This window comes from Neolamprologus brichardi, chromosome 14 (genome assembly GCF_056152115.1).
Source record: "Neolamprologus brichardi isolate AB-2024 chromosome 14, ASM5615211v1, whole genome shotgun sequence".
Lineage (NCBI taxonomy): Eukaryota > Metazoa > Chordata > Actinopteri > Cichliformes > Cichlidae > Neolamprologus > Neolamprologus brichardi.
The window spans coordinates 17,567,934-17,582,416 of NC_142117.1; the positions used below are offsets into that span (position 1 = coordinate 17,567,934).

Here is a 14,483-nt window from a genome sequence, read left to right on the forward strand (position 1 = left end):
CATCTTGCTGTAACTCAAATTTATAGTAATTTGAATGGCATGACCTTCTATGTTAAGGTACTGTGTTTAGAGATGGCTACCATACTTGAGCTCCAGTAGCTGTTTTAGATCAAGATGTGCACAAACAGTATTTCTCTCTGCTGAGTTTTCAGATAATGTCTTTACCCATTCTTTATGATGGCTTGTGTGGTCGAGACTTAATTGATGTTTGCGTGATTGTTTTAATGTGCTGAAAATGAATCACCAATTACAAGGACATCTTGCATGTTTAAATATTCCTGACTGTTGGAAATTAGAACATCTAACATGATCAGCATTTCCTGTCCAAATTACAACAGCACTACCGCCTGTTTTTTATCAAAACGTAATTGCAATGAAATGGTCAACATTCTCTTAAATCTGTTTAGAAGCAGTTCTAATCTTTTTTTAAATAGTTTTTCTCTTTAAGACAACCAAATATTTTCTACAAATTAAAGGGTACATACACCAAGGATATCTAACCAAAGTGAAATATAGATATATTTTTTCCTTAGACATGCCTGATTCAGTGGAAGCGAATGAAATTTCCCTTGTGGGGTGTCTGCATAATTTATAGATCGTACTGTAAATTGAACAAATTTTTGACAATTATCAGAGGACAAACTGAGAGTGGGGATTTGCTGTTGTGCATAAATGAAATCGACGGTACACACTTCCACTGCACTGGAGTGTCAGAAATTTTAGTAACAGATATTTCGACTTTTGGCAGTAAAACTAAAACTCAGAGGAGAATTTTTGGTAACTAACCATTTGAAGGTCTCCTACTCTTGTGAGTTGTATCATTTGTACTGGATCACCTCTTAGGCCTGTTCTTGCTCTGTGGCTCAACCAAAACACATGAAACACTAAACTATAAAATCCTTAATTTATCCATATCCATGTTCAAAACGGTGACTCAGGCTTCTTCCGTTATTGGAGCTCGTCTTATGTGGCTTTACAAACTGTGTGGTCTTATTTCCGAAATTGCAGCATCTGAGCAAAGCATCTGAGCAAAGCATGTGAGCGTTTCACAATGTAACAGTTCAGACACAATCGAGAAAAAACACAGCAGCTTAAATTGTTTCCCAATGTTTTGCTGTGTCACTGCATGTTGATATATGCAACTCATATCAGTCCTGCTAGTTGCATGTTGTCATACCTAAAGAGGGCAGAGAAGCTGTAGAAATTGTAGAATTGTACATCCTGTTTTTGCCTTATAGAATAGAATAAATAGAATAGCCCTTTATTCTCATTGTACACGTACAATGAAATTGTGCTTCTTGTCTTTTTTGTAAAGAATAAAATATATGAAATATATATGTTTTAATCAATCACTGTACCAGTTTCCTATTTACCCTAGCAAAATATAAAGAAAAGAGTGGGGACTCAAGACTATACAATACTATATGTATCACATATTCTGAAACTTAGCGTCCTCTCTGTGACCCTGTTGACGGAAGTTGTGTGAGCCTCCGGGTCCTATGAAAGGGTGTGTGTCACCAAAGATAATCCCATAAACCAGGGGATCATTTGGCATCAACACCTTTATAACCCACTAACACCATAACAAAGATACATTCCCAAATGAATTCCTAACATCCGCCCTTGAAGAGGATTGCATGTTTGTTGTAACATTGTTTACCTGTTTCAAATTCAGTGGGAACATTTGTAGTTTGGGCAGCTGCTGTTTGTTTTCAAGTGTGCCACATTGATAAGAGTGATGTGAAGTAGAAGTTTACTGAGTGACTCTGAAGTCACTGTATTATCATTACAACGGCTTTGTCAGCTTTGCCAGTCCACGTCATATTTCTGTACAATATAAAATTCTAAGTAACTGAAATATTGATTAATGAGTGAAGATGTGAGATGAAAAAGGCGACGCGTCACATTTAAGACATCACAACAATGAGCTGAGACAATTTACACAGGAAGAAATGGAAGATGATTTTTTTATATGATTACTATAATGTCCTGTGTTTCTCCACCGTCTTTCTTTCAGTGTTTGTTACTTGGTGGAGTTTCTGTTGGGGTCAGAGGATCAGGGACCTGGATTCACAGAACCTTCCTTCTATTGGATTTTGTACATATTGGCACTTTTGAACTGAGCACTTCAAAAAGACCATAAAGCACTATCTGCACCAACACTGTAAATAAACTCACTGAACTTTCCTTCCTGAGTCCTCCATTTGAGTCCGGCCAGACTGATCATGACAGATTTATTTTATAATAAATGTATAAAACCCATTTTTACATCACATTACTTTGCTAATGTTTTTGCCTTCAAGGATAATCTTCAGGCACTATGGTAAACACTCCATGAGACAGCCCAGCAGTACTATTCAAAAACAGAGACATCTTCTTTTCTGCCTGCTATCCATTATCCTCTTAAAAGGGCAGCCACGACAGCCTGAAGTGCATATTGTTCTGATAAAACATCAATAAGAACACAAAGTAAAAAAAGAAAAGCTACCACAGTGGAGAAAAAAGAGGAGTCGAGCGGCCCCTCTGATAACACAGCAGGAGGAGCTGTTATGATCCGTTTTACCTTCCTGCTAAAAAAGGTTGTTTAGATCATGTTTTTGTGCTGATGTTGTAATTTTGAGAGAGACGCTTAAATAGTTTTATCCCAAATTTCCTCATTAGTTTGTCTATTTTTTGGGAGGGGGGTATAGGTACAGTGTGCTAAAGCTGCTGCAGGCGGGAGCATCCAATTAAATGAGGCTTATGTTTCCAAAACCATCAAATTAAAGCATAAACCACTCTATCAAGAAAAAATGATGCATTTGCCAACATTTTTGTGTTTTGATATTGAACATTCAATCAATATTTTTAATGTTTTAATTAATACAATAATGTTTAATGTAGTGTGAGTGTCACTAGTGTGCATTGAGAGGCTGTCATTTGCAAAAAATCTTAAGAGCAATTTAGAACAAAAGCCTTTCCCCTGCACTTTTTGGGGTATTTGCATATTGTTTTTGCTAATAAGAATATGTAAGATTCCAGCATTGCAATGATAGTCGTGGGGCACTTCACAAAAATTCTGTTTTATTGAGGTGAGTTTAATAACAAACATCCTGCTGAGTTCACTGGTAAGCTTTTTAGAGAGGTTTCCTGAAGGTGTAATTTAACTGGATGTACATTTTGAAAGAAGATTTGAGTACATGGGTTTGAATACGTGTAGAGTACTGAAAAAAATGTACACCTTACATTTGACTCTCACAGTATAAGTACATAGTATATTCATGCACAGATTAAGAAGTATTACTACCAATGTACAACAGGAACGAATGAGACACAGGATTAGTATAATCAGAGATAGGTTAGTATAATTTACATACAAGTACACATATGCTTAAAAAATGTAGCACAACTACTATACCGCTACATGGTTATCTTAGCTTAACATATTCAGAGGGTTTTTTGTAATTTTATAACTGAGGAATTCTCGCTGTCTTTCTCACGTCTGTTTCAATTCAGCATCCCAGCCAAGACTTTCCTGGAATTACATTCACCACTTGTTTTTGTCTGAAGTCATACTGGTAGGATTTTGTTCCACAGAGGAGAAAGATGCTACCTGTGAAAAGAAAATCATACAAAAACAGATGTATCTCAGCCCACACTATGATCCCCCCCCCGCCCTCTAAAGCATACAGAGCTTCGGTGCCAAAATCCACCCAAATGTTAAGTGAGAATGAAACAGTAAGTAAAACAGAGCGTGAGACGTGGCTCCTGTAAATCCTTTAAGTGTGAGTGAGTGGAGTGTGATTGGATGTGAGCTGGGTAAATGGTTAAGAAAATGGTTGGATGGTTGGAGTTTAACCTTTTAAATCTAAAATCTAAAATATTTCACACATGTCATTTCCACATATATGGTCTGGCATGTGCCTCTGAATAGTATTCTATTTCTACTTGTCAAATTTATATCGTTCCTGAAACTAGATGGTGTTTTAAGAATCAAAGTGTGTTTGGTGTGGTAAACTCCACCCGTCTACTACCTAAACCTAAACTCGGTTTTAAAAAAATGAAAAAATAAATTACAACTTCTATTTCAGTTGTACTCTATTTGCAGCTGGCTGCTAAGGTCCACATTTTGAAGTTCCTGAGTTTTTTTTCCTTTTTTTTTTTTTTTTTTTTACCTTGTAACTTAAATGCAGCATCAACCCTTCTGGGGACTCCAGACCAATCGTTTCGAATGAGTCTGGGGAAGCCAGGGTCCATTCTCCTATTGTGCTCATCATACCTGATCATTCAAATATATAAAGTTGAAATATATGAAAAACATTAGTACATTTTTTAGTGTGGCAATGTCAATGACATTTAAAGCAAAAACATCATTTACTTAATGCCAGAATTAACCGTTGATTATTATATGCTGATTATATTTGTTGCTTCTTTTTGCTTATATTTTAGTAAACTGAATGTAGTTCAATTTAGACTAGACAGAAGCTTAGTGATTTACGCTAGTGTGTGATATTTACAGACCAAACAACTTATCGATTAATGGCAGGAATAACAATGAGGTTGGGGTCAGTTTAGCTCCAGCTATAATCAGCCATATACAGGTCAGGTTGTCCTGTGACTTTCATCATGTTAAAATATCAATCAGAACAGAGAACAATTCTTAACTGTAAAGCGGCACTTTAAAAAGTTACCTGTAATAAAACTCTCCTACGAAGAACATTGTTTTCCCGTATTCGCTGACATGCACAGCAGCATCAACCCGCCTGACTCTGGAAGAGAAGCCGTACTCATAAATGGAGCCAGCGCGACTTTTCATCTTAAGCTGTTCAACCACCCAGTACTTATGACCTGGAAAAACACAGCCATGTCACTGGATTTAGGGACACTATGAAAAACAGCAACGTACCACAATCCCTGCCAAACTCAATGAGCCTCTTGCATGAACTGCAACACTTATGTTGCACAAGTCTGTAATTTGCGTGTTCTGCTACTGGAAATCAAGCCTTGTCATGCTGACAAGGTCTAAGTGATGCTTTGCAGGCTGCCCATTACTCTACCGGTGAATATGTACGCCACGCCTTTGGCTGGGATGTCATAAGCGGCATCAATCTGAGAACTGATGCTCGGTAAATACGTGGTAATGTGGCCTTGTGTTAAATGATTCCAATAAGTTGTCCTTGTTGTTCTCATCCACATGTGTCTGCAATGAAACAAGAAAAGTGAGTTGCTATTGAGAGGTTATTTAAGATGTTGTGCACCTTTAAGTAGCAATACATTGTACCTGTTTTTAAAGAAACAAATCTCATTTTCAATCAGTGTTACTGCATCAAAAAGTTGGGGAAACGTTGGGTCACATTTTTTTGAAGCCACCTGGGTTTCCAACTTTTTGTTGGGCCTACCTGTGAAATAGTCACATAGAAAACATTGTATATAATATATAATACGCTCTGAGAATTTTATTTCAGTGTTTAATGATTTATGAATTCAATATTTCAAATGTTTTATGTTTTGTTCTTTACCATACAGAGTTTGGATACCCATCACATCATCGTTAGAGAGCGAGTACTTGGCATTGCTCTGATGTCTGTAATTGGGGTACATGATAGCAGAGGGGTCTCTAGAGTGAGTCAAACCAAGTGAGTGGCCAAGTTCATGAGCTGCAACACTCAACAGGCTGTAACCTGAAACACAGTTGCAAATAGTTGTTATTATTTCATTACAAACTGCTGGAATGCTTCTGTCTGGCTCAGAATATGTATTTAATTCCCAATTTTTGCCTAGTGTCATCTTTGGGCTTTCAAACTGCATTCATATTTTGACTGACAAACCTTGAGTCCCTGCCGTCCATGTTTCATCCTCATCAAAGTGCACATCTCCACCCATCCCCATTCCTGGCATGAAGGCATGAGCCAACACGCCCCCAGGTCCATCGAAGGGAAAGAAATCTCCATGAGCTACAGGAAAACACAGGATCTGATTTTTATTAATCATAATTAAAAGTCACGATTAAAAGTCCTTAGACACGTTTTCAGAGTTACTTCTGCGAGAAAAAGAGAAGACAATATCAGCTTTTCGATGGTTGAGTTTGATGAACTTCAGCGGGGTTGCATCGCTCCACATCTTCAAGGCTGAACGAACAGACTTTTCCACATCCTCTTTCTTCATGTCTGGAGTGTATCTGGCAATCCTGCATGCCAGCGATTGAGAAAAACATGAGGCATCAGGAACAACATGTTTCAACATATGTTGCTACAAATACTAGCATATCCTCTGGTGGTCAAAAGAAATTTTAAGCAATTTACAAGATTATTTTCTAATTGCAAAAGTGGAATGTAAACTCTACAGTATAATAGTTTTAATCGTTGCTATTATAGCATTATTTATCGTTCCTACTATATTTCATGCTATTGCCATCAACAGTTTATTTGCTTTAGATTTATATCTATAAAAAGAAGATTCCTCGTGCTATTCAGGGCCTTCGATCTGCATATTCAAACCTTCATATCCAGAATTCACATTCTTATTCATTCTTATTACATACATATCAGTTTTACCTCTTATTACACCACACAGTTGCTGGAATTATGCTGTAAACCACATCATACATTCACAACAAGGAAGTCTAAACCCAGCAAAATGAAAAATAACCAATAAGAAAACTTCATGTTCCAATGAGTCTTTGCAGTACAGAACTATTCAGAAACTCCCTTTCTATACATGCTTCAACAAACTAAATGTGGAAGTCAAGTAACTAATAAACTTAACTTAAAATAATAGTACAATATTGTAAGATTGTACACTACACTTGTTAATATTTTCTCTCAGACTTTTTAATCTTTTATGCCATTTGACTATATTCACAAATAACGGTAGATTACTGTGAAATATGGGAAACATGGAAAATGCAATCTCACGTGTATGTGATGATGTGGTTCTTCCATTTAGGCCTATTAGGGTAAAAGCCAAAGTTGTCCACATCCGGAACTCCACACCTTGCTTCCTTCATCACATTCAGGGTGTGAGGGTCCATATTTCCTGTTTCCTTCAGACCAAAGAAGTTTTGCATTTCTCGGATCTTCTCCTCCATGGTGGATGCAGACCTCACACTTCTTACTGGAGGCCTGTGGTCTCCCAGATTCAGACTGTAAAACCTCTTGAGGTAATCCTGTTGAGATGAAGAGTTGAGATCTGGACGCTTAGGACGAGGTGTGTAAAATGTAAAGCTGGATTTTATTAATAGATTTTTACATGTAATATAAAACATATTTAATTATTTCTCTTTCTTAAACACCTAATAAAATATGTTAAATATGTCAGTCTAGCAAAGATAAGGAAGATTCCCTCCTGCTTATTATTGTAACAGCTGAAACGAGAGAGCAAGCGAGTTTAAAAAGAAACTGTATCACAGATGTTGGTTCAATTCAGTTTTTTTTTTTCAAATGCTTACACATAAACTTCAAAACAAGTGAAAGGAAAAAAAAATGCAGGATGCTTCAAATAAAAATTTAGTGAATGTATCATGTTTAATAGCAAGAAAACACACACACTGAACTGTAGCGCTTCACTACTAGTTTAAATAAACGAAATACACTCATAATTCTACCATTTTAATTGAAGCCATTGCAGTCTTCACAGTCTTACATTAAAGGTTCTACAAACATTATCTCCAACATTTCTAACTAAAACAACAATTCAAATTTATATGGTTTTTACACAAAGTTCGTAAGCCTTTCATCCATTCACAAACCTCAGCCAGCTCCACATCCTCAAGCCTCTGCTGATCTTTGTCAATGGGTAGAGTCCACAAGATTTCCACCAACATCAGAGAGCCCAAAACGGGTATCCACAACAAATCCATGTTTTAAATGCACATTTCAACCACGCTTCACATTTTTTATATGGGAGTATTCCTGAGCTTGTTTTGCAATCACATGGCCCCAAAGTGCTCTGTGATGGCTGTTAAAGCTGGGTATATTTGCCCCGAGAGGTTTTGTGGTTATAACCTCACAATGAAATGTCTACATATGTCTGGCTTTTCTGTCTATAATGGCGATAATCATATGTACGGTTTGTTCCATAGCATAGAAAACTGCATTTTTTTCTTGCTCAGTCAGGTAGGAGAAAAACTTAATGTACACTGTCTCATGTTTATATGCGTCTATACCTCATGTTGATTTCTTTACATCTATAAATCAAACAAACTTCATAAGATGATCAGCAAAGGCATGATTAGAAAATATGATTTGACATAGAAAAACTACAAAAATCTAATAGCAAGTTTTCAATTGTAATTCTTTATTTTGACATGACATGACTACTGATAAATATAGTTCCACTAAAAACTGAGAAGTACAATGTGTTTCCATTGCCCTCTTTAATTTAGCTAATATCATTGTTGCATGGATTTCAGACAGTATTTTAACAACCAAGCCAGGAATTTGCTTTCTCAACTCCTACAACAAGTTTCTGCGTGTAGTCGTATTTGTAGACTTGTGGTCCCACAAAGAAGTAGATGAAGCCTAAGATGAGAAAAAAACAAAAACAACAAAAACAAAATAAGATTTTTAATATGCAAATGAAATAATTTACATACTGCATTTCTACTTTTTCATGTTAGATTTTCTAGATTTACACAATGAGTGTCTCATATATATCATACAGAAAAATTGTAGTATATCGTACCAAGCATTTTAAGTGGTAAATTATAGCATTTAAATCTAAGTGGGGAACCACATGCTCTGCTCAGACTGAACTCCACAGAGCTGGTATTGAATTTAAATGAGCATTCCTTTGCTACCAATGATAATGCAACTTGCAAAAGCCATTAAAACACAGCCAAACCTACATCCTAAACAATCAGACAAGATTATCACCTAGTTTGAGGACTGTTGATATGTATGTTAAGTAGTTACAGCATAAAGAAAGATTTAATCAAACAAAAAGTATGCACTTGGTAGGGTGTAATATTTTCCTCACCATCTTTATGAAGAGCTGCATTTATTGTGCTGTTGAGTCCAGGAAAGCCCTCGCTGATGAACCTTGGGTAACCAAAATCCATAACCTTTCTGTTTTCGTTGTAACTGCAAGTAATGTAACCCTGTTAGAACTCGTGACTCACAATCATCTGTTTGTCGTTCAAAGATTGGACTAAACATGTAACTTGTGTACTGTGAACCTTTTCCTCTCTCTCTGTGAGGTCCAAATGACAGAGGGAATCCTTTAGTCATATCTGAGCCCAACTTTTTAAAAGTCCATATTGACATCTGCTTTGTCATTTGTCTCTGCATTAATACCGCACAGTCTTTAAACAGCACTTTACTGTGGCTAAAATAGGAGAACAAGAGTATAATTTGATTTCATTTAATTTGCTGTTCCCGCATACATGCATTCATCAAATCTCTTCTTCCCCAAACTCATAAAAGAAAAACAAAGAAATGGCCCAAGGCATGATAATATAATCCTGTGGAGCAAAAGCAGTTGAGTTAAATCACATCAAATAATCAAGCTCAGCAAAGTAAAATGCCCTAATGTGTGAAGCTGCATGCAAATAAAAGTTTTAATTGTACTCGGGGAAACATTTACTTGATCTTTATCAGATACGTGCCATCCATTTATTGTCTTACCTCCAGTAAATATCATGCATAAAGAAGAGAGTTCGTCCTGTTTTGGCAATGTGCACTGCTGCATCTACATCCTGAACCCAGACTGGAAACCCAAAGTGACTTAGTGCTCTGGGCTTTCCCTTCACAAGAGAACCTTTCACTGTCCAGAACATGGAGTCTGTCCAAGAAAAGAGTATTCTTATAAATATGCATTATTTGTTTATTAATATACATATGCTTTACACATAAAGATGCAAATAAAAACCTGAATTTTTTTTGTTTGACAATAATAAAATTATTGTCAAAATGATTCAATCATCAGAATTTTTGGTGGGATATGTGCACTTTCTTTATGTATGTTTTTGTGCACAAAGTACTTTTTAAGTGTGATTTAAAGTTATTATTATTATTATTATTATTAATAATAAGTGTGATTTAAAGTTATTATTATTATTATTATTATTAATAATAATAATAATAATAATAATAATAATAATAACTTTAAATCACATTTAAAAAGTACTTTGTGCACAAAAACATACATAAAGAAAGTGCACATATCCCACCATCCAAGCACACAGTCAAGCTTACATTCTTACATTTGTTCATACATGCACAGACTGCGAGAAAGAATGTGAGAAAGGTTATGGAAACATCTAGAAAAACGAGTTTATAACAGTTTAAGAAAACCTCAGTCAAACTGAAAAGGTGCTACAACCTCAAAAGTGTGGTCACTTCTGGATTTAAAGTAAGAATGTCAAAATGCCCAGATCAGATAAGGTCTCATAGCATCTGCTGCATAAGCAGGAGCTGCACTGTAGGGCTTTTTAAGTAATTATTCAAATTTCTGAAATGTATTCAGAAATTCCCAGAAAAGCAATCGAAGTTTAGCAAGCATGTTAGGCTTAACAGAGATTTACAGTGCACTCAGGAAAGGAATGGTAGGAGCCAGAGGTAACATATATAATGAATTCAGAAGTGTCTCAAGGATTGAACCTTGAGGGACTCCACATAGGAAGGAGCATATAAAGGTGTATAGTTATTACTATCAATTCTAAGGTTTCTGCAGGAGGAAAGCTATTTGGGAGCACTACATAGAATTATGGGGTAGGGCACAACAGAGCCCAAGATATATTGAAAACTGTGACACTGTGTGGTTACCATGAATAAGGTAAGCAGTGGATCTGCGAGGTACCCAGAAGGCAGCATCAATGCTGGTTTCAATCTTGGGCATAAAGTTTGAGATGGGACCCTCCTTGATGTCATCCTCATGATTATGCTTAATCCAGAGATACCTGGCATGAGGAAATATTGTTAGTTAATTTATTTTAAAAAATACAATGTTTCATGTTTTAAATGGTATTTTTAAATCTTCTAATGGTGCTGTGATGATTTGACTAAAGAGTACGGACAGCTTCAAGCAAATTAGTCATCAACATGCCTATCTCTAAAGAAGAAGGTGGAATCCCCGAGAGTGGAAACTGCATCAAAGGTCAAGTCTGCTGCACATTTGTCCCGCATGAGTCGAGGGAATAGTACGCTAGACAACCAGTTGTTACGATGAAAGTTTGTCAGAAGATTATTTAGATGACCTCTGATAGGACCTAACACAGGCAAATATAGATATGTTAATTGGGAAAATTATTTCACACAAAAACTGCATTTGAATTTGAGGATTACTCAGGAATATGTCAAAAGTGTTTACTGTAAAGTGCTTTGATGCTGGCTACATCTTCACTGGATAACAGGTTTTCTGAGCGGAAGGGTTTGTAGTTTGGAAACATCAGTGACTCTCGGTTTCTGGAATGCTTCAGACCCAAAGCATGACCAAACTCGTGAGCTGCCACTACAAACAGATTAAAACCTGAAACAGCAAAAAGAGAAGCGCCTTCGTAAAGATGTGATTGATTTCCATCATTCTTTTTTCCTATTTTATTTCTAGTTTGATTGGTTCAGCACCTGTTTCTCCTGCTGTCCAGTGCTCAGCATCATCAAAGTGTGTGTCCCCTCCGATTCCTGACCCCGGACCAAAAGCATGAGCCAGTGTCCTTCCAGGCCCGTCAAATGGAAACAAGTCACCGTGTGCTAAATGATACAATCCAGGCCAAACACGAAACAGAAACCAAAGAGAAAACCATTTTCTTTCATGCCAAAAGAAAATTATAGGCTTCTCTTCACCTCATTTGAATGAGTCAGTTGAGTTTAGCAGCCAGTGCATGATGACGCTACCTTGGTTAACAATGAAATTACTACTGCAGTTTCCTATGTGTACAATTGCTGCTCTGTTATATTTGCATAAGACAATAGGATGAGAGCTGCTGAGAATTTCTTTTCTTTCTGTTATATTCCATGACTGCACCGTGTAGAACAAAATACAAACCCACCATAGCTTGCAAACTCCACCATGATGTCAGCAGTGCGAGTGTTTGACCTGACAAACGTCAGACTGCTGGCTCTGGCCCAGACGCTGAAAGCTGACTCTATCAAAGAGTCCACAGTGCTGCGAGGCAAATCTCTGGTGTACCTGCCAATGCTACAAGAGCAACACACGCTGATTAATATCAAACTGCACACGCAATACAAATGTATTGTAGAGAGCACCATCTTTCTAGGCCAATTCTCTATTTCATAACTTTTGAATGTGATCCAGATCTGCAGCAAAAATGAATGGTCTCCCTTTTTCTCCATCCAACTCCTCACCAAGTTTCATACATTGTGTAGTTATTGTGTAAACTTCCTGTTAAAGAGTCAAGAGAAGGGCACTCAGGGGGTGCAGTCATCCACTAAAGCCAATGCCCTGTCTCACTGTTTTAAAGAGAGAGCCATGCTACAGTTAGGTTATTCCTGCAAGGTTTTGTGAAATAAACATTTCTGTGGTACCAAAACATGATACTAACTTGAATAAAGTCTCTTTTTTAATAACAACAAAAACAATTGTCTTTCTTTGTTACTCTTTAATTATACATTTACTCAGTATGTAATCCAGCAGGCATGCCTCAAAATGAATCTGCACAGGAATGTATAAGGATGTCTCAGACAGTGTTACATAAGTTAAAGCATGTATGGTCAGCTTGGCACTATAACAAGCCCACAGTAACTCTCAAAGCCAGAAGTCCCAAACCAAAAGCCATAAGGATTTGTGACAGTGGCTATTCTCCGTTTCTGCCAAAGGGTTTATTGTCTTCTTAAAATGATCCTCACATATTTCTGAGGTTTGGTGAAGACAGCCAGACAGTTTTGTTTTTTTTATTTCCCCCCTGAGTTCATTCAAGGTTAGACATGCCCACTATATAACATTCATTTCCAGATAGTTTTCATTACGCATGATCATTAAGCATCAGTGAAGACCACAGTAAATACCTGTAGGTGATGACATTCTTATTCCAGCGCGTCCTCTGGGTGTGGCTGTACTCCTCCACGTCTGGAACGCCACATCGAGGACTCCTCATCACCTCCAGGGTATCCGAGTCCAGTCTTCCCGACACATTCAGCCCAAAGAAAATTTGCATGTCTTTCACCTTGGAGGTAAAAGAGGGGCCGCTTCGTTTCATGCGCCCCAGAGGATCATTTTGTAGGTGGTAATAGTGCTGGAGATAGTCCTTAAAGTAGATTTAAGATCAGATCACATCAGATAGCATTTTGCACAGAAGAGGGTTTGATTCACTCAACAAAAAAACAGATTCTGCACCTTTAATAAACAGAAAGCAATCATTTTAAATAAAATGCAACAGAAATATATAAAATCAAACGTTTATTAATTCCAATAATTAAACATTAAGAAAAATGTGGTTGGCGTAAACTGACTGAATAGTGGAGTGATTTAATTAGCTAAAGTCAGAATTTTGGATGTAGAATTCTTAATTTTAACCTAGTTACTGCAAAACGTTATTCTTGTATCACAACACGCATTACAGATTATGAACTGCTATAAAAAGTCTGACTGATCTATCATGGCTTCAACATAAATGCCCTTATTTTCAGCATCAACTATCAATTACACTTGCATAAAAAGCCGGCACAAGATGGAACAAAGACAAGCAACTTGCTTCAAAGGAAAAGAGAAAAAAATAGATGTAAGGAATTAAATTGGGATGAAGAATGTGAAAATGGGGATACCAAGCAAATCTTTTAAAGGATATAATATAACAGCATCAAGGGCTGAGAGGGCAGTGCAGTTGTGTACCTCCACCCTCCACCCACATAAAAACAAATGTAATAAAAGAAAATATCCTAAAATACGCACAGGAAATAATGCATCCTTCCAAATTCTTTAACCCTGCAGTAAAATCACTGACAATTTAGCATGACTTTGCATCGTACAAGACATCAATTCACATGCAGTCCACTCTGAAAACATTTGTAAAAGGAGCTTGTGCAATTATACACTTACTGTGGCCAGCTTCAAGTCAGCCTGTGGTTCTGGTGTAGGAGTACTTTCTTCCTTCGGTGTAAATGTGGGTGCCGTAAAACCTGGACCGGGCACAAGCAAGACCAGAACACAGCAGGAGAGCAGCATGACATGCATTTCACAGAATTAACGCTGCAGTGAATTGCAGTGGCCTAGTTTAAGCATGTGGAGATGGAAGTTCTGGTTAATGAGAAAGCCTTTTAAATGGTTATTGTGACTCATACCACTTGCAAATCCCAGGGAAGCCTCTGACAGCACTACAGAATTAGGGAGGAGTTTGGAAAGGGCCAAGGACAGAAAAAATGACATTTGGACATTTTTGTCACATGACACGTTTGCACCAATGATGGTTTAAATCAAATAAAGAGCAGTGCACATTTCCAATTTCAAAATCTTGTTTCAGTTCAGCACATATGTGAAACCAGAGTTTCACAGAAACCGGAGTTTTTAACTTGCAACACGCTGGTTCACAGATAATCCTGAATCAATGGTGA

At 37.1% G+C, this 14,483-nt stretch overlaps 2 protein-coding genes across 2 annotated transcripts; both read right to left on the reverse strand.

Annotated features, from left to right (window-relative positions):
* Window positions 1–3,491: 3,491 nt before the first annotated feature.
* Window positions 3,492–7,837, reverse strand: mmp20a (matrix metallopeptidase 20a (enamelysin)). Its single transcript, XM_087850914.1, has 10 exons — window positions 7,727–7,837; window positions 6,894–7,144; window positions 6,018–6,166; window positions 5,808–5,933; window positions 5,499–5,660; window positions 5,261–5,378; window positions 5,037–5,179; window positions 4,671–4,827; window positions 4,155–4,258; window positions 3,492–3,592 (listed from the first exon to the last, which is right to left on the reverse strand). The coding sequence occupies exons 1-10, from the start codon at window positions 7,835–7,837 to the stop codon at window positions 3,492–3,494; spliced, it is 1,422 nt and encodes a 473-aa protein (XP_087707040.1).
* Window positions 7,838–8,397: 560 nt separating this feature from the next.
* On the reverse strand, window positions 8,398–14,106 carry mmp20b (matrix metallopeptidase 20b (enamelysin)). Its single transcript, XM_087850913.1, has 10 exons — window positions 13,972–14,106; window positions 12,942–13,180; window positions 11,966–12,114; window positions 11,541–11,666; window positions 11,287–11,445; window positions 11,023–11,185; window positions 10,743–10,876; window positions 9,603–9,759; window positions 8,956–9,059; window positions 8,398–8,498 (listed from the first exon to the last, which is right to left on the reverse strand). The coding sequence occupies exons 1-10, from the start codon at window positions 14,104–14,106 to the stop codon at window positions 8,398–8,400; spliced, it is 1,467 nt and encodes a 488-aa protein (XP_087707039.1).
* Window positions 14,107–14,483: the final 377 nt, after the last annotated feature.